This window comes from Trachurus japonicus, chromosome 3, assembly GCF_045865225.1.
Source record: "Trachurus japonicus isolate A0001 chromosome 3, Traja_1.0".
NCBI classification, from domain to species: Eukaryota; Metazoa; Chordata; class Actinopteri; order Carangiformes; family Carangidae; genus Trachurus; species Trachurus japonicus.
The window spans coordinates 10,691,046-10,708,701 of NC_140909.1; the positions used below are offsets into that span (position 1 = coordinate 10,691,046).

The following is a 17,656-nucleotide window of genomic DNA, read 5'->3' on the forward strand; positions in this document are numbered from 1 at the left end:
GCTACCACTTCTTAATAGCTACCATATTAGCATTTGGCTTCAGTTCCCCACACATACTTTAGTGGTTTCCCATGTAATGTTGACAAATTAATCTCCATTCCGCTCATTCGTTGATGTTTCATGAGCCGCTGTGTTTGGCTTATATAGTAAATTACCCGTAGTTGAGCCACCGCCGAGGCCTCCTCCAAAGATGTGTGGAATTTGCAGTGCAGACGACCGGTTGGTTTACTCTCTGTTGCCTGGTGGTGAAGCTTTTGGGATAAAACTAGGTTCTTCCCATATAAATGACAAAATGACATCATGACATGTTAAGGATTTGTTGTAAGAGGGTCCAGGAAACTTGGCAGCACTTCCAGGAGCAAGGTCAAATGAAAAGGGTCAGGAGCAGTTTTTTTTTATTTTAGTTAGACACTTATGCAACTGCAATTCAGTCCAATGGAAGTGAATACAATTTTTATCATGCTACTTAGAGCATTAAAAAACACTTGCTGCTTAGAGTAGTCCACAAAACAAACAGTTGTCAAGTAGAAGTTACATTTCCCATTTCCCAAAGTAGTGTGCTGAGAGATTAATATCTTGAAACTATGACGCATGACTAGATACAAGTAAAACTAAGTGGAAGTTAAATGTTTTTTGTGATTTGGGTGAACTAACAGTTTAAACCATGAAGATCCACACAACATCATGATGAACATAATCTTGATGGGAGTCAGATTAGACGTTTTATTCACCAAACGCTCTGCAGACAACAAAGCGTTAAACGGCCGTCCGTCTGGGTCCTTGGAGAACATCGTCTTCCGCTGCAGTCGCTCATAAACACGCAGACTAGATAAGACATCCCTGTAGAATGTAATGGAGCTGTAAAAATCTAATCTTCAGGGCATATGCCAACACTATAAAAGCATCCACCTTTATTGCAGCGCAGCAGTGGCCTCTGTGCAGCATGTCTGCACTCTTACATCAGGCTGAGCCCATTTACTAGGATCCTAGTGCAGAAATCAGCTCAGAGAGGGGCTCTTAGGGAATCAGTGTTTTATCTCTATCTCTATCTCTGTGTGTACTCCCATACTTACCTTTAATAGTTAGACAGGAATTTTACACTGTAAAATTTGACCTTTTATTGCAGACGCTGTATTTTTGTTCTTAATACAAAAAAACAAGGTTGAAGTTTGAAATATATGAGTTATTCAACATTCAGCAGAATTTATCAGCCTTATTTTTCATTTTTTAGTTATTCATATTAATTCTTTGATGTCTTTAATTCTTTTTTTTCAACTATTTGGGTATTATCCAGTGTCTGGATTTGAGACCAGACAGTAGAGAGATGACAGGAAATAAGGGATAAGCGAGGGAACCATGAAGGTCAAACAGGGGACGTTGCAGTTCACCCCTAAAAATAACTCTTACCCCAGAACTGTAATGTCTATTGAACCAGGTCTGAACCAGAGATGGATACAGATCTCTCATGTTTACATAATTACATGCAGAGCATCTGCAGTCAAGGCGGGGTTACCAACTGGGCTAAGCAGCAGCTCTCGCAGTGCTCCAGACCTTGAAGCCCCCCAGAGTAAATTTGCTTGGCTCTGCAGCACAATGTGCAGTAAATGATGCATTTTTACCTAATCTGGTGTCCTCGTCTTGTTGAGTCTTGTTAGATGTTCTCCAGCATCATTCCTGCATGATATCCTTACGATTAACCCTCATGTTTTGTTTTGTTTTGCTTTGCTTTTTCTGTACAGTCTGCACCAGCTGAAGCCCGAGCCGTCGTCATGACTGCCCCGACCATCGTGTACCCGCAGCAGGCCACTATCATCCAACAAGACGGACGTCCTCTGGAGCAGGCCAGGTAATCTTCCACCATCTCAAACACTGACATGGTTTTCTTGTGCTTTAGCAGTAAACAGGGACAATGAGAGAGAATCATTATGGTTTCCTTTCTCAGGCCACACAGTCCCAGAGCTCGCCTGGCCAGAAACTCCTCTGGAGGACCCATCACCACAGTCGGTGGGTAAACCCTGCACACACACACACACACTGCTGATGTAATTACCTAAAGATAAACACAACACAATGAGAACTATTTTGATCTTATCATTAGCGACATTCACTTTGGTTCAAGTTAGCCACAAGTGAACTGTTCTTCTGTTTTTAAATGGACATTATTAGTACTGTTTGCTTAAAAAAAAACTACATTTACACTAAGTTTGGTCCTCGATGCTCTGAGAGTTGTTGAATCTATCGCTGCGTCCTCCCACATGCCTGAGATGCTTCTGCTGTTTTGACTCTTTATGTTAAACTTTCTGAGGAGGTAGAAACATGCCTGACTTCACGGATCCTCATCACCTGATTTATTGTCTCGTATCCATCTGTGAATCATCCTTTGCCATTAAAGACTTTAAACTGAGGAATCTCACTAAAATAACATTGAGACATGGCTCCTCTTAAGGTGGCTCCGGTTCAGCAGCGTTGGTTAAAAACATCTTAAAGACGAATCATTTTAAAGATTAATTACCAGACGTGTTGTTAATATTAAGCAAATAAACCGACTGAATAACAAGAATATTTGCTTGGATATTGATATGTTATGATTACTGTAGGAATATGGAATTACAACAAGTCCGCATGTGTGTGTGTGTGTCGTGTGGTTTGGTGGCGTTTGTGGTTTGTATGAACATGTGCATCATCTTTTTCAGACAGCACAGGTAATGTGATCGACCTGGTGAAAGATAAGCTGCCGGAGCTTCAGCTCTCTGAGGAGGATCGACAGAAAAACCTGGAGCTGCTCGAACAAGCCAAGAAGGTCAGCGACCGCTTCCTGACGCGCCGAGGACGGCGCTCCACCAGCAGCCTCAACGAATCGCCAACAGGTAGAGTGAGGTTACACACACACATGTACTTGTACAGAATATGAATTCTAGGGCTGCAACTAACGATTATTTTCATTATCAATTAATCTGTTGATTATTTAAACGATTAATCGATTAGTTGTTTGGTCAATAAAATGGTAAAATATGTTGAAAAATGTCAATCAGTGTTTCCGAAACCACAAAATGACGTCCTCAAATCTCTTGTTTTGTCCACAAAGCAAAGAGAGACTCAGTTTATTGTCATATTGTCATTTATTGAAGCTGAAATCAGAGAATTTTGACTTTTTTCTTTAAAAAAAACTACCCAAACCGATTATTCGATTATCAAAATAGTTGACAATTAATTTAATAATCGATTATTGTTCGATTAATTGATTCATTGTTGCAGCTCTAATGAATTCACATGATGAATTTAAATTTGAAAGGAAGTTGAATTAGTTTGTGACAAAAAAAATAAAAATTCACATTGTTATGTTTTTTCCTCAGGTCCTTCTCCAACTCCAACTCCATCGTCTTCACCATGTTCGTCTAGAAGCAGCTCATTGACTGTGGCCCCGCAAACTGGTATATAAGATTAAAGTGCATCTGTATTTACTGCTCATTTATAATTTCCTGGTTTATTTCCGATTATTTAATTGTTTGTCCAACAGACTCTTTGAGAATTACTTCTCTTTCAGTTGGAGGACCCTCAGAGTTGACTCATGTGAGCTCACAGTCTATGAGTCAGGTAAAGAAATTATTGTTAATCAAAAAAATAACATGTAGTGTGATACATTTTATCCCATTTAAACTTTCTATGGTTCTTTTTATTTTCCTTTGTATTGTGTCTCTAAATGTTGCTGTAGTTTCTTGCCTTATATAGAGCACTTTGAAGTACATCTGTATTCAGAGGTTAAAAAGAAACTTGACATTAAAAGTCAGTACATAATGATCTAAGTAATATTTATCAACACAAGTAAACGTACTATGTGTTGGTTTCTCGTAGCATCTGGAGGTTCCTTCTGTGCGAGAGCAGCCCGAGGTGTCGACCCAGGACCAGGAGGTCAGATTCACACATCCACTCTCTGCATTTTCCTTTATTGACATAAAAAATATAGTTGTCTACTATAATATAAACCCAATGAACAGGTTTATAGAAGAGTGAGATTTCATGCAAAATGAACATTGTGTCAGAGTTTCAAACTAACAGAAACTGTCCTCCTGCAAAGAAATGATTCAATAGGTCATTTGTGAGAGCAGCTTTTTACGACCCAGAGTTACATTTTATTGTTAGGTGACAGGCAATCTGACGTCATGGTATATTCAGCAATAAAGCAGCAGGTTGTGTGGCCCCAACATCTTTGTCTTAAAGCAGAAGTAAGCAATCCGGTTGTTTTGGCTAACTTCTTGTCAGCCGATGGAGTTAGCAGTCCCCGCCCTCGTCCCTACGTCACCACATTCACGCGCATCCCTTGGCTGCACACACAGAGAGGACCGCCCCTTTATGCCGTTCTCTCTCCTCATTGGATAAAGGTTGTAGGACACAAGGAAAGTTTTCCCTTCAGCTTACAGCAGAGCAGAGTGACTGATAGACCCGTGTTTCGGACCAAACACTCTATATAAGTGATTCCCGTCGGAAGATATAACTATTTAAGACTTATATTAACACAAACATTCCGCTTACTTCTGCTTTAAGTGCCCGATGGAGGTTCTGGCAGTATATTATATTCCTTATCAATACAAATATGGACATGCAATCCTAATACTACAGGTCCATTCACATATCAGGAGTGGTGAATGTATTAGTAATAGTTTTTATCTCGCTGACCTCAGGGCAGGCTGCTGGTGGACTGGAAGCCCTCGGAGAAGAGGAAAGTGTCCTCAGGGACTCTAACGCCCCGTTTTGCTGTTCAGAAGGACAGCTGTGACCCTGCTGTACCTAAGAGTCCTCCGGCTGTCAATAAAGCAGATGAGGGAGCTGGGTCAGGTCCAAATCCCAGCCAGGCCCCGGCCACAGGGGTGGCCAAGCCGGTCCCCCGACCACAAACTCAGCAGGTCCCCTGCACAGCAGAGATCAAGACCATCGGGGCCTTCCCTCCGCTGATGAGAGCTGTTTCCTGGGATGCTGTAGGCAGCCTCAACTCGAGAAACGGAGCCCCGAGTTTCCCTGCGACAGGGGAAGACACCTTCTTAGATAAACCCAGAGACGCTGCCTTGAAGTCCTCAGGGTACAAAGACCTCCCAATCCAGCCGGGGACAGTACAGAAACTGTCTAAACTCAGAGAGGTAAAGAGGTTTTATACATTTTCTATTGTCTAATTCCCATTCACAAAAATAGTTTAACAGTGAAATATACATTGTTATTGTGTGTCTTTGTGTGTGTAGGAGCACAAGCTGATACGTAACCAAAGCATAGTAGGATCCAAGTTACCAGACTTGAGTGAAGCTGCTGAACAGGAAAAAGGTAACAGTCTTTTGTTTGCCCTCTTGTTCATGTAAGACAGAAAGTATCAGCAACAGCAGGTTCAGCGAAGTCACCGAGGGCGTGCACTTCCTGGATCTCCGGGAAAATATCTGTTCCAGTGCAGAAAATGATGATGATCTGTTCTTCTGTTTGTTTCCTCTACAATACCACCCATTTACTGGCAGCCTCGTAACAGAGAAAGAAAGAGGTGCTGTTTTCAATTTCCATCAGCAGATGGCATGGTTGTGAAAGCATGTGATCCAAAGACCTACTGTCGAAATGAGATGGTTTTATGTGTTTCTGTGTTTCAGAAAGAGACAAAACTTTAGATTTAAGACTCTGATTTAATGTGTAAAGTTGTGCAGCCAAAATATGCATAAAGAATGAATTGCACTCATAAATACAATATAAATATACATAAATATGGCACATAAGAACTTGACACTTGACTTTAAATCTGTCTCAATTTAGTTGAGACTCGATTCAAGACCCAGTAATTCTCCTGAGGTCTGATTTATGCTCTCTTGTGTCTGCAGGTCCTCAGCTCTCTCCAAACACACCCAGCAGTGTTGAGGCGAAAGAGAAATCGGACGCGATGCCGAACATTTCAGATGTGATGCTGAGAAAACTGAAACTTCATCGCGGTCTGCCAGGCTGGTACGTAAACAAACCGAGTCTGCTGCTCGAGTTACCTTTTACCCTAATAGTTCAAAAATAGCCGTCCTTGAAACTCTTGTTACACTGTGTTCAAACACATTGATTATTTACCCACCTAACAGTTCATCTCTGATTTCACTGCAGTGCTCCCCCACTGACGGAAAAGGAGGTCGAGGTTTGTATCTGATCTCTGCAGCTTGTTGAGTGATTTTCACACATTTCTCCTCACAAAACATCAGCATTTATTCCCATTCATGAAGAAATGTTTTACTGTAGTGCTTTATTTGCACTGGTCTGCTGCTTAAAGCTGTACAGAAAAGAAAAATGAATTTGATTCCACTCTGGGTCATACAATTAGTGTAATAACTAATCTATCAGACGATGTAGCCCAAACTTTGTGCAAAATTCTATTTTCGAGTAAATCCGGGATAAAAGTGTGGTATTTTTTTCGCATTGGATAATGCAGGCGCACAAATTATGCCTCACGCTGCTCACAATTCATCAGCCACTGATATTGGATCCGTCATCCGTCAATCAAACGTCATAACACACACACACACACACACCGAGCTCGGTCTCGCCCCAAACACTGAATATCCAGCCCGCTCGATAACGACGAATCAAATTCGTTTTCCTTACTCGGGTAAACTCGTCCAGCAACTCGTGGAAACTCGTAGAAGGAGGTGCGACAAACAGGACAAACAGCCATTTCTGAACACCTTTAAATGTCCATGTTATATGACATCTGGAAAATTAGCAAGAGGCTTGGTTTATGTACAGAAATAGTTTACATCAAAAACTATCAAATAACACAAACAGTTTTGCTTTATGTCATGTTCTGCTTCCCGAATAACATATACCATTTAATTTAGTATTCCCGTTTCTGCCCTCAAAATGATTTGCAGTAATTACATGTGTACATGAGCCATAAAACATGTCATAAAATCGCCTGCCAACAATAATGTGATTACTTTGAGCAGAAACCTCACTACAAACACTTGTTCCAACAGTGGAGACAGATGGAGCCTATTGTTCCACTCACTGCTGAACATTTGCCACGTTCAGCCCCGTCTTCACAATAACCTGTTTTGTTACCAACGTAAGTTAATTACGCACTCGTAAAAATCAGCTGCCTGTACTCGGCGGCGCTCGGTCAACAGGAAAGTGTTTTTCTGTTCCTGATCAGACCAAAGAGACTGAAGAGTGATTTCCTGTGGAGAAAATACAAACACTAGTGACGCTGTCGGGCTCGGGCTGCAGCCCCTCTCGCTGCTCCCTCAGGGACGCGTCTGGATCAGGACAGTCAGAGGTCGTATATTTCCTTTCGGCTGAAGCGCATATATGTTGGAAAACCGTGCAGACCGGCTTTGATCAGCACGGCAAAACATCAAGAGGTCAAGTGTCGGAGCCACAGCTTGTTCCCCAGGCTCATCTCAGAGCTGCTCGACTCTCCCTCACACGTTAACCAATAAAAGTGCATTAGTCTTCCATAAACAATCGCGCTGGCTCTCATGTGCCTGTGCATAGGCGTGTACTGGATGTGCACTGTGGGAGAGTTTTATGTGGATTCCACTGTGTTGGTGTGTGTTGTTGCCACCAGCAGCAGCAGCAGCTTATCGGTGCTTTAATGTGTTGTTTAATATGCCATCTTGAGTGTTATATTGCAGCAACTTCCTCCCCACAGAATGCATTCGTCCAGCTGTCACTGGCGTTTCGTAACGACAACTACACTCTGGAGACGCGGCTCAAACAGGCAGAGAGGGAGAGGAACCTGACTGAGGAAGACACAGAGAAAGAACTAGAAGAGTTCAAAGGAGCCCTGAAGGTTGGTCCTCGAAAACAGTATCTGACATTACATCAGCGCACTAGAAAAAAAAGAATTCCCCCTGGCTCTTTAGTGCTCCTTCATCTGCTTAATGTTTCCTGGAAGTGTCCCACAGTAAATATTTATCCAGTCTGAGAAAGAGTCCAATCCGCGGTACAAAAGGGACAGTGAGATGTACGCTTTGTTGTCCTGAAGGAGTTGTGACGTGATGTTGTTTTGTTCGTCTGTTTCTTGCAGATGACGGCACCACAGTGGCAGAACCTGGAGCAGCGCGAATCCTACCAGCGCCTCATAGAGACGGTGGCTGTGCTGCACCGCCTCGCAACGCGGCTCTCCAGCCGAGCAGAGATAGTTGGAGCAGTTCGACAGGTGCAGTTATATAACACATAACACACGTGATAATGTAAAGCAAGAAGACAGTGCAGGACAGTTTATTCATTTTGTGCAGCTTCTGTCCTGGGATCACTGGAGCGCCTTTTTGGCTGCATTTGAAAAATGATACTGAAGACTTTTATCTGATGTCATGGCCGACCTCGTGGCGGCCAAAGCAAACACCACTAAAAAGAGCAAATTTACTGTTTTTGCAGTACAAAGGTCTTTAGATATTTATAAAGAAAAACCACTGAGATGAATCACTGCCTTTTTCTGTCATTTCTTTGTACAGCCGCCCGGCCATTAATAACAACTTTATAATAAATCCACAGATATTATAGGGGCCCATAACATGGCATTTTATGTTGCATCAATAAAAATCTGTTGAGTCAGTTCCTGCTTTTCTCAACAGCCTTGTTTAATGACATTCATATGTTCTCACATTTTTGACTCTTATTATCCGCGGCTTTACACAATTTGGCACCATATCACATGTTGTTTCAAGTACAAGGCTTTGTTACTTTAATGATAACATATTGCCTTTTCCACCAAGCATTACTCCCATGATATGAGATCTATGCATGCAATGTATGTATTTAGATTTGATGTGAAGGCTGTGCATGTGTTGACCCCGTCACAGAGTTTTGTAGTATATAATATTCTCAGTTTCCTATTTGTGGACTAACCCAAACAAATGGATCGTATTTGTTGGTATAAACATTTTATAAATTGAAGGTGTAATGGACAAATATCTTGAGGCAGTGGTTCGATAAAGACTGGAGATCCAAAACATTGTGATGATCAAACAACAATCTGTGTGTGACAGGGAGGTTGAAAGTTGAGGTTCTATAGCACCTGTAATGTATCTCATAGCTCATTGTTCTGGTTTTACAGCACGTTTTATCGTATGTCTCAGTCTCATTAACTCTGGCCAATGCCAAGCGTGTTTCCAGATGTTTTCAGCAAAACCCTCTGATGTACATTACAGCACCTGTCCAGCCTTAAACACCAGAGAGTTGAACATCGAATGAGCTGAAGGGCTGGATGTCTTTAACAGAAAGCAGAGTGGATCAAGCCATAAATAATATCTAAGATCCAAATGAACATTCATCAAGTTGCAAGAGGTTTTGTGTCTGTCAACTTGTTTTGGATCTCCTCTGCTGCCTATTTCTCATTGAGAAGTCAGATGTGGATGTCAAACAGTCATAGGATAATAACTCAACCCTGACAAAAGTTCCTGGGTCTGTTCTCCATTTAAATGTATGTTTTGATTTTCCAAATGTCTTCACTGTGCAACAGGAGAAACGAATGAACAAGGCCACTGAGGTGATGATGCAGTATGTGGAAAATCTTAAGAGGACGTATGAGAAGGACCACGCTGAGCTGATGGAGTTTAAGAAACTTGCCAACCAGAACTCAAATCGCTGTTACGGAGGGTCCGTAGACACTGGAGGTAAGACGACACTACTGAAAACACTCAGAGAAAAACCTGGCATTACATTTTTTTTCCTCCACCAGGGAACTTTCCAAAACTGACACTTACATAATGCTGCACTCTCTGTTTCTTTGTCTGTCTTTTTCAAGATGATGGAGTCCCACGGCCATCAAGATCAATGTCGCTTACACTTGGAAAGGTAATTTTTTCTACAAAATGTTTCTAGTGGTGAGGTAATTCATCATTTAATTGATCATTTAATCAAAGAGAAATTAATCAACAACAATTCTGGTTGCAGTTTGCCACTTTCTGTTTCCAGCTCCTCCAAAATATGGATCTGCTACTTTTTCCTGTTTTTATGTTCTGGCATTTTTTTCACTGAAGTCTGCCATTTAAACGAGTAGGAGGTGAAAAGATTCGCTGAAGTTATTACTCTTAATTCTGATTCGCAAATAATTCGCAAATGTGAACCTGATGAACCCAAACTGGTGGCACTAGAAGAATGAAAGGGTCATCAACATTGTTAGGATACATCCTCTGAATGTCATCACACCACATCCATCCAACCATCCATGCAGTAATTTGCTCTCCAGTCCTGACTGAGGCTTTATGTTATTTTATGTCTCCACCTTTTGTAGTTGTAGATTTCCAAAATGTCACCATCCCTAATGTCCTCACTTTCTGCCTGTCCTGTCGTCCTTTCTGCAGGCTCTGCCCAGACGCAGAGTGAGCGTTGCAGTGGTGCCTAAGTTTAACCTCCTCAACATCCCAGGTCAGACTCCAGCCACGGCTGGTCCGGGCCCCAGCGCGGCCCCAAGCCCCAACGCGGGACCCTCCACTGGTACTGCACTTCCTGTCCTGGTAGGTCTTCCTGTCCTGTCCGGAAATGATGGGAAATGACAAATCAAGTGTTTTAATGAAGTGACACCCACACTCTCAGCATGATAATGCTTACATATTAAGATTGAAAGTGCATGACTTTAACTTGTAGTAAGTGATATATTTGTACTCTTGCTTAGGTAAAGATATTAACACTTCCGTCGTGTCTGTTTATTGTGTATTATTGAAAGAATATTTATATTCTTCAACACTCTCCTCTTTAGTGTGAAGCAAATGATGTGAAAGCCAGCACTTCCTCAGAGACAGCACAACCAGCAGCAGAATGGTATGTTATGTGTTCGAGTGGTGTTTTACTTAAACACACACACACACACACACACACACATAAATACTGCACGCACTATACAGTATGCACACATACCATTGCTTGATTCCCAAGGTCAGTCCACAGTCCTTGAAACAATGGGCCAAGAAAAGCCCAGAACTTCTAATCATTCTTATCAAAAGCATTTTCATCTGCACTGGGACCTTTGGCTTGTTTGTGTGACCTTCAGGATGTGTTTTACAGTTCAGGAGAAAGTCCCAGTGAGGTGAAAATAACCCTGAAAGCATAAAAAATAATCAAACCCTGCTGCAGTTGATGGATATGCTGTCCTGGGTTGTAATCTAAACATTTGTGCAAGAGTTTGACACAGTCCAGGCACTGGGCTCCAATCATATCCTGGTTATAAAGTGAGACTGAGCAAAGCTCTCAAGTGTCTGAGCTCCATGTTCTGTGAGGAGACCAGAATAGCAATAACAAATGTGTAGAGTGCCAGCTCCATGTTTTTTTTTCTGTTTGCACTCGGCGTGGCTGTGATGATGTCTGTAATGTACACAACCACTCAGCCGACGCTACAGTTTGTCCATTATAAGACAAGGCCACGGTGTTGTGATGGAAGCTAAATGAACACCCCTTTCAGTTTTATAATGCCTGATGTGATGCTGTCCAAGGCTGACTGTTCTTTCCTATCTGAAACAATACAGTGGAAAGAGTGTGTTGGAGCAGGAAAGTGAGCCAGCCAAGCCTTCGGTCAACGTAGAGGAGATGAGAGCCGAGATCAGGGCCGAGCTCAAGGCAAAGATCGAGGAGGAGGCGTACAGCAAAGGGTGAGGCCGCATCACACACAAACAATGATGACATTGTTGTTGTTTATCACCCACTCCCTCCAGTTATGGCACAACTTAATCCCACATAAATCTGCGTTTAGACATTTATAGTAAACACAAAATACAACCGCAGTCACAAATTAGAGAACATCCATTGATATACTGTACATTTTTCATTTCAAATGCAGCTACCAAGAGGGGCAGAAGCAAATGAAAGTACTCCAGGAAGAGAAGCTTGAAGAGGAAAACGCTGCTGAGAAACTGCTGGAATCAAAAAATAAGGATGAGGAGAGTGGAAGGAAGCTGCAGACGGGCAGGTAATCTGAATTTGTCTCAACCTGTGATACATTTACCGTAACCAAACGTAATAAAATCCACCTACCGGTAGCTCTAAAGCTCATTAATGAACATTATATTTATTTATGAGAGAAAAACTGAAGTGTTAATGACAAACTGTGGTTTCACTATGACAACAAGGCGTCAGGAAGTTACTGTGCCAGGCCAGGAGGTAGTCTGACTCATCACCTTCCTATGAAGCTGCAACAGTCAATGTGCTTGGCAAAGCTAACTGGCTGCTGGCATCAGAGAGTGAAACTAGTCAAACTAGTGTCCAAACAAAAGAAATCTGTATATATTATGTTTTATTTGACATGATAAATTAGCAGTATTCAGGTTATGTGCAAGTATTGCTGAAATGGTTCATACATCCAGTGAAAACTAGCCATTTCATTGTAGATACAGTAATGCCTGGATTTGGATTTTCAATGCTGTACTTTAATATTTGAATAAATGAAATATTCACTAAACAATCAAATACTGTTTACTGCATGGGGTTCTTGTCTTCACAGGAGGATGGAGGAGTTCCTGGCTCTTTTTGGTCGCTTTTGTCCGAAGATTTCCTTCAGCAGGCAGCTCATGTGGATCGCTCTGACACTGTGTGTGATGATGTGTGTGGTTATCAGTATTTTTACCTTCTTCAGTGACTACTACAACAGACGTGAGGACACGTAAAGGAGAGAGGAGGACTTTGTGCCAGACAAGATGAACATCTTTGGACTGAGTGTAGCAGCGCAACCAAAGAACCCCACTACAGAAAAAAACAGAGACCGCAATCACACTTTTGTCTCTGTGTCCATTTTCCATATCATCACACTTGGACTCACTTGAATCCGTGACCCTGACTCTGGAGGGTCGGAGACGTTCTGGGAGGCTTTATGGATAATGTTGCCTTTGTCATGGTTAAGTTATCATTATGTTTGGAACAAGAAAAAACTATTTCTGTTTAGGGACCAATTATATAATGTGACGAATTACATAATATATTTAAATTAGATGCATACATAATGATATTTTCTGGTTCTGGTACTTTGGACAATGAATCGGGCACTTTCCATTAAATGCCACAGCAGAAGAATCTGAGTGTGTATTTATCCACACTCTAAAATTTAAGTATAATCTCTCAGGTCCAATAGATAATGAAGACCCTGAGAAATTCTTTATTATTTAAGGCAATAGGATTTTAAGATTGTTATTTGTTTTTTTAAGTTCTATCATGTGTATTTAAAGACTTTAGAGTATAAGCACATTCCAAAGTAGTTCCTTAAGTGCAATATTTTGCAGCTGATGGTCTTTGTTTGTGCCATTTTGGATTGTGTCTTCAGAGCACTGAGAGATTTTCCACTTGTATGAGAGCACTGTTTAGATGGCATGAGACTTATTTTTATCTTCTCTGCACGTGTGCCTGCCTGTGTTGTTTGATCTTTGTGGATTTTATTCTCTGCCACGTCACCTTTTTAAATAAAGGTGCCTCAAAGTATTCAGTTGTCATTTCTGTAGTGATAAACCCAAGTTGCTGATTAGAGTTGTAACCTCCTTTCTAACATAGATTACAGACATCCTTAGCTTTTGTTGCTCACAATTAGATAAAAGAAACTATACCACGGCTACCTCATTTAGCACCAGTTAGCATAGCTTAGCATATAGACTGAAAATAGTCTTATTATGGAAACTACCTAGCTTGGCTCTGTCCAATAATAAAATCCGCCTAGCCATATCTCTAAAGCTTGAAAAAAAAAAAAAAAGAACAGATTTGTCATGTTTAAAACAAAAACCAAATGGTAGAAATGAAAGGTTGGAGCTTGTTGTCAACATGAGTTTGTCAGCCAAAACTCTCAATGTTTTCTGTCCTTCAGCAAATGTCAAGCTACAAGCTAATAAGACAGCTATTTGGAACAATTTGCATTGATATAAAGTAACCAGTTGGGCTTTTTCATTGAATTAATTTTGACTTGTCACAGTTGAAAAAACACAGGTATAAATAATAAGAAATAACGATGGCTGAAATCCATTCAGCTGCTCCAGATCCAGGGTCCTGGTGTTGTTTACACTGGTTCACTGTCATGATTGAACAGGACGCTCCAACCAAACAGGGCCATTGTTAGTGTTATTAGTAACACCAGGGGTTTTATTCACCCCCCAATAATGAATCAAAATGTCTGCTGTGACAAAAACCAGTTCTTCCATCGTATTCTCACTGGACTGGCTTAATCATAATCAAATCAGCTTTTAATGTCCAAGTGCTTATTACATTTACAAGGAATTTGACTAATGTTATGATGTATCTGTGCAAAGAACAAAAAAAGAGATTGTTGAGAGATACGGGTACAAAATGCAATGCAACTAGATATTAAAACAAATTAAATAAGAAACTATAGTAAAAATATATATAGGCTACTGTATATGTACATTATATATATAAACAAAACTTGTCTTTAGACCATTTAGTATTATGTAATTTAACGTAATACAATTTTAATATGGCCCCATAGACACACAAACCCCACCCTTTAGCGAAATGTAGTACTTGTCCTTTTCCACATCTCCACGTCATCATTTTTTATGCCCCAACACTTCATTCACACCTGACATCTGATAAGAAAATGTAAAAAGAAATGAAAAGAAAAGAAAAACCCCATGACTGCATGTTCGTCAGCACACTTTGCGTCATTTCCTGCTGCTAGGATTTGTGTATAGATGTTTTTGTGGAAGTGGGAAGTCCTCATGTGCCAAAAAGCTCATCAGAGGACAGCGGAGATCATACGTGTGTTCACGGCTGAGTAATGCCTCAAGGGAGGAAATCATTTGGACAGGGCGCCCACAGTCAGATGTCAGTAACAGTGCACATCACTTGTCACACTGTCTGATATGAGCAAAGGCTTTAATCACGTTAAACAACAATATTCAGCTTTGAACCTGATTTTAATGAGTGAGAGGGAGGGGGTTTATTGTGTCATGACATCCACTTGTTACATCAAGTGAAACATCTCTTTCAATCATTATAGAATTATTCCTGGGATAAAAAAGTACAACCAACATTTAAATGGATAATTAATTCTTAATCATTTTATATATCAGCGCCTAACAATACAATGTTAAGGCTACAGGTACTCATACTACTTATTTAAAGTTCAGTTCTCAAAACTCAGTAAGAATGCAACTTTACCAATTGAATTTCCTCCAGGGCCCTGCTCTTGGGACATATGATGGCTCTTAATCTGACCTGTGCACAGTACTTCCCTCTTCCTTTTCCTCTACTTTCTGGCAAAGAGTGAACAGAATCACCCCTATTTAACCCTGTCATTTGGCTCACAGACACAGAAGTTGTGCAGCACTTGTCATCCCCGGCAGTCATCCGTCTCTCCTCTGAGCAGTCATGAACATCATCTGGTTTTGCGTCTCATCACTGCTGTTAATTACTTCAGTCATCTCTGGTCAAAATATTGACACAGCCAACATCAGAGGTAAGTCATTCCAAATGATTTAACATTTGTACATTTCCATCTGTATATGTGTAACTTCTCAGCTCAACATTAAAAATTTACATTTCATCGTATTGCTATTTCTGCAAATACAGTTAACCTGAATCTGAAAGTGTTGTATGTCTTTTCTTGTGTCCAGTTTTTCCTGGAGTGAACCAGAGTGTTGCTGGGGTATTTCAGGTCAGCTCCTTAAATAACCGTAACGAGTCACAGTATGCCTTCAATGCATCTGAAGCTCGGAGGCTCTGCTTGTCCCTTGGCGTGAACATGGCCTCAAAAGCACAAGTGCAGGAGGCAAACAGGAGAGGTTTTGAAACATGCAGGTAAGCACCTAGATCAGAGTAGTGAAAAGATGCCGGATGATCTCACTTTTTTTTCTTCTTATATTTGGTTTGGTTTGGTTTTGTTAAGGTTTGGATGGATTGATGAACATTTTGCAGTCATTCCCCGCATCAAGGCACTTTCTAATTGTGGCCAAAGCCGGATAGGCTTGGTGCCGTGGCGAGCCTCAGTGACACGCAAGTTTGATGTGTTTTGCTTCAATGAATCAGGTATGTTTTTTTTATATATGTAATATATATACAAGCCATTTTCTCTGGTGCCCCTCACTATGTGGCAAAACATACATGTTTCTTGATATTTAGGCATTAAAAGCTGATAATCCTCAGAAGGTATCTAGTCAGACTTTTGTGAATTATCATTTTTGAGATTGGCTGATACATTGCCATTTTTAGACTACATAATGTTTTAGGTAAAACTATTTTGTTCCAAAAAATATTGGAAAATAAAAATTTTCTTTGCTTTGGGCAAGGACAAAATCTCCACATTTGTGTGATATCTTATCAATAGGGTTTTTAAAATATTTTCATAAACATTATGTATATATACACCCATCACCATTCAGAAATGTATTTTCATAAAAATCAGTCCGCACAAGTAGGTAGGTGGAATTTTAACAGTAAAGTTAGAACTTATGTAAAAAAAAAAAAAAAGTACAAACATACAGTGTTTTTTATTATATGACATGCACTTTGTAGAACTCGTATCTAATCTGTCATGGCCCTTCTTGTACATGTACAGATGCAGAAACACAATTGAAGGATACAACAAGTGCCAGCCCTTTGAGCAGCAGGGATCACTCAGAAACAGACTCCACCCAGACAACACACTCCCCGTCTTCCTCCTCCCCTCCTCCTCCTTCCCCCTCAGCTCCCAGTTCCATGGACAATGAGGCAGAACCAGCCCGCTACGTTGGCAGCGCTCAAGGCTCAGCTGGAGGTACGGGAATCTTGTTCACAACAGAATTAATACTGTGCAGGAACCTTTCACTTTCATTCATTTGCATACTGAACGGAAAATGCAGCACAATACGTAAAAAAGTCCAAGTGACAACTGTGAAATACAAGTAATGACATGCGTGTATAGATGTTGTTTTTGTTTCCCATGACTAATGACTTTTTCCTCTCACGTTTTATTGTTCCAGCAAAGACTGTGCTCATCGCCTCAACTTGTGCCCTTCTCCTGATTGCAGTTATCATCCTTGCATATCTAAAATTGTGAGTAGGTCTTCATGGGAAAATACTATATGATACTGAAGTCTAAAAAAAACTGTCTGTTGGTTAAATTATACTTTATCAAGCCAATATCTGAAAAAGGATATACACAAAATACTTAAAGAACCTATGTGGGATAACAGCTGAATGGTAATGAAGTGATAAGACTTAGGTTTCAGGAGCTCAAAGTACTGTATTTTATTGTGTTTCTCATTTTTGTTTTATATTCTATCCATTAGTACATTGTGTGATTTTTGTTTGTTTGTTTTCTCTGTGTAAAGGAGAAGAAGCTCCTCTCATGGTTCTGACATGGAGAAGCAGCAGGAGTCCATCTCTACAGAAGACTGGACGTGTGTGAAGACTGTAGAGGAAGCCGAGGCAGATGTTCAGGAGGATGAGTGTATGGAGGATGAGAGTATAGAGGTGGAGGATGAGAGTATAGAGGTGGACGACAATGCGAGTTAAACATTTTTCTGATTATGTACTGATGATGAAACACACTGTGGACAACTACTGAGTAATATTCTTTTGAGGACAAAGATCTGATTCTTTGCCAGTGTGAATGTAATGTAACTGAATGACTGTAAAGTGCATTTTTTTCTACATGTTTATTGTACGTTTATTATTTTTTTATGTGATGTTATTAAATTGTGCAATTTAGCCACTAGATGGCAATGTTTGCAATGCAATTTTTTTG

At 40.6% G+C, this 17,656-nt stretch overlaps 2 protein-coding genes across 8 annotated transcripts in view; both read left to right on the forward strand.

Moving 5' to 3' along the window:
- The window catches only part of irag1 (inositol 1,4,5-triphosphate receptor associated 1), a 30,606-nt gene extending 17,202 nt beyond the window's left edge, over positions 1–13,404 (forward strand). For 5 of the 7 annotated variants that reach the window (XM_085761055.1, XM_085761063.1, XM_085761072.1 and 2 more), the window contains 19 exons: positions 1,740–1,846; positions 1,943–2,004; positions 2,694–2,867; positions 3,354–3,431; positions 3,545–3,594; positions 3,853–3,909; positions 4,680–5,132; positions 5,232–5,310; positions 5,847–5,967; positions 6,112–6,142; positions 7,652–7,792; positions 8,030–8,161; positions 9,464–9,617; positions 9,749–9,798; positions 10,308–10,460; positions 10,703–10,764; positions 11,466–11,588; positions 11,777–11,905; positions 12,437–13,404. In XM_085761055.1, coding sequence (XP_085617181.1) covers positions 1,740–1,846; positions 1,943–2,004; positions 2,694–2,867; positions 3,354–3,431; positions 3,545–3,594; positions 3,853–3,909; positions 4,680–5,132; positions 5,232–5,310; positions 5,847–5,967; positions 6,112–6,142; positions 7,652–7,792; positions 8,030–8,161; positions 9,464–9,617; positions 9,749–9,798; positions 10,308–10,460; positions 10,703–10,764; positions 11,466–11,588; positions 11,777–11,905; positions 12,437–12,599 — 2,319 coding nt within the window. In that variant the 3' untranslated portion in view covers positions 12,600–13,404. Of the gene's footprint in view, positions 1–1,739; positions 1,847–1,942; positions 2,005–2,693; positions 2,868–3,353; positions 3,432–3,517; positions 3,595–3,852; positions 3,910–4,679; positions 5,133–5,231; positions 5,311–5,846; positions 5,968–6,111; positions 6,143–7,651; positions 7,793–8,029; positions 8,162–9,463; positions 9,618–9,748; positions 9,799–10,307; positions 10,461–10,702; positions 10,765–11,465; positions 11,589–11,776; positions 11,906–12,436 lie in introns of all 7 variants that reach the window. The other 2 variants (XM_085761039.1, XM_085761047.1) reach the window with 1 other exon arrangement.
- Positions 13,405–15,194: 1,790 nt separating this feature from the next.
- lyve1a (lymphatic vessel endothelial hyaluronic receptor 1a) lies at positions 15,195–17,626 on the forward strand. Its single transcript, XM_085760934.1, has 6 exons — positions 15,195–15,388; positions 15,546–15,729; positions 15,818–15,957; positions 16,487–16,684; positions 16,890–16,962; positions 17,241–17,626. Exons 1-6 carry the CDS (start codon positions 15,301–15,303, stop codon positions 17,422–17,424), a joined length of 867 nt encoding a protein of 288 aa, XP_085617060.1. The 5' UTR covers positions 15,195–15,300; the 3' UTR covers positions 17,425–17,626.
- The last annotated feature ends 30 nt before the right edge of the window (positions 17,627–17,656 follow it).

Coding starts and splice junctions, on each gene's coding strand:
- lyve1a (XM_085760934.1), top strand. CDS start 15,301: ATGAACATCATCTGGTTTTGCGTCTCATCACTGCTGTTAATTACTTCA. Junction 15,730..15,817: donor AGAGGTTTTGAAACATGCAG/GTAAGCACCTAG, acceptor GGTTTTGTTAAG/GTTTGGATGGATTGATGAAC. Junction 16,685..16,889: donor CGCTCAAGGCTCAGCTGGAG/GTACGGGAATCT, acceptor TTATTGTTCCAG/CAAAGACTGTGCTCATCGCC.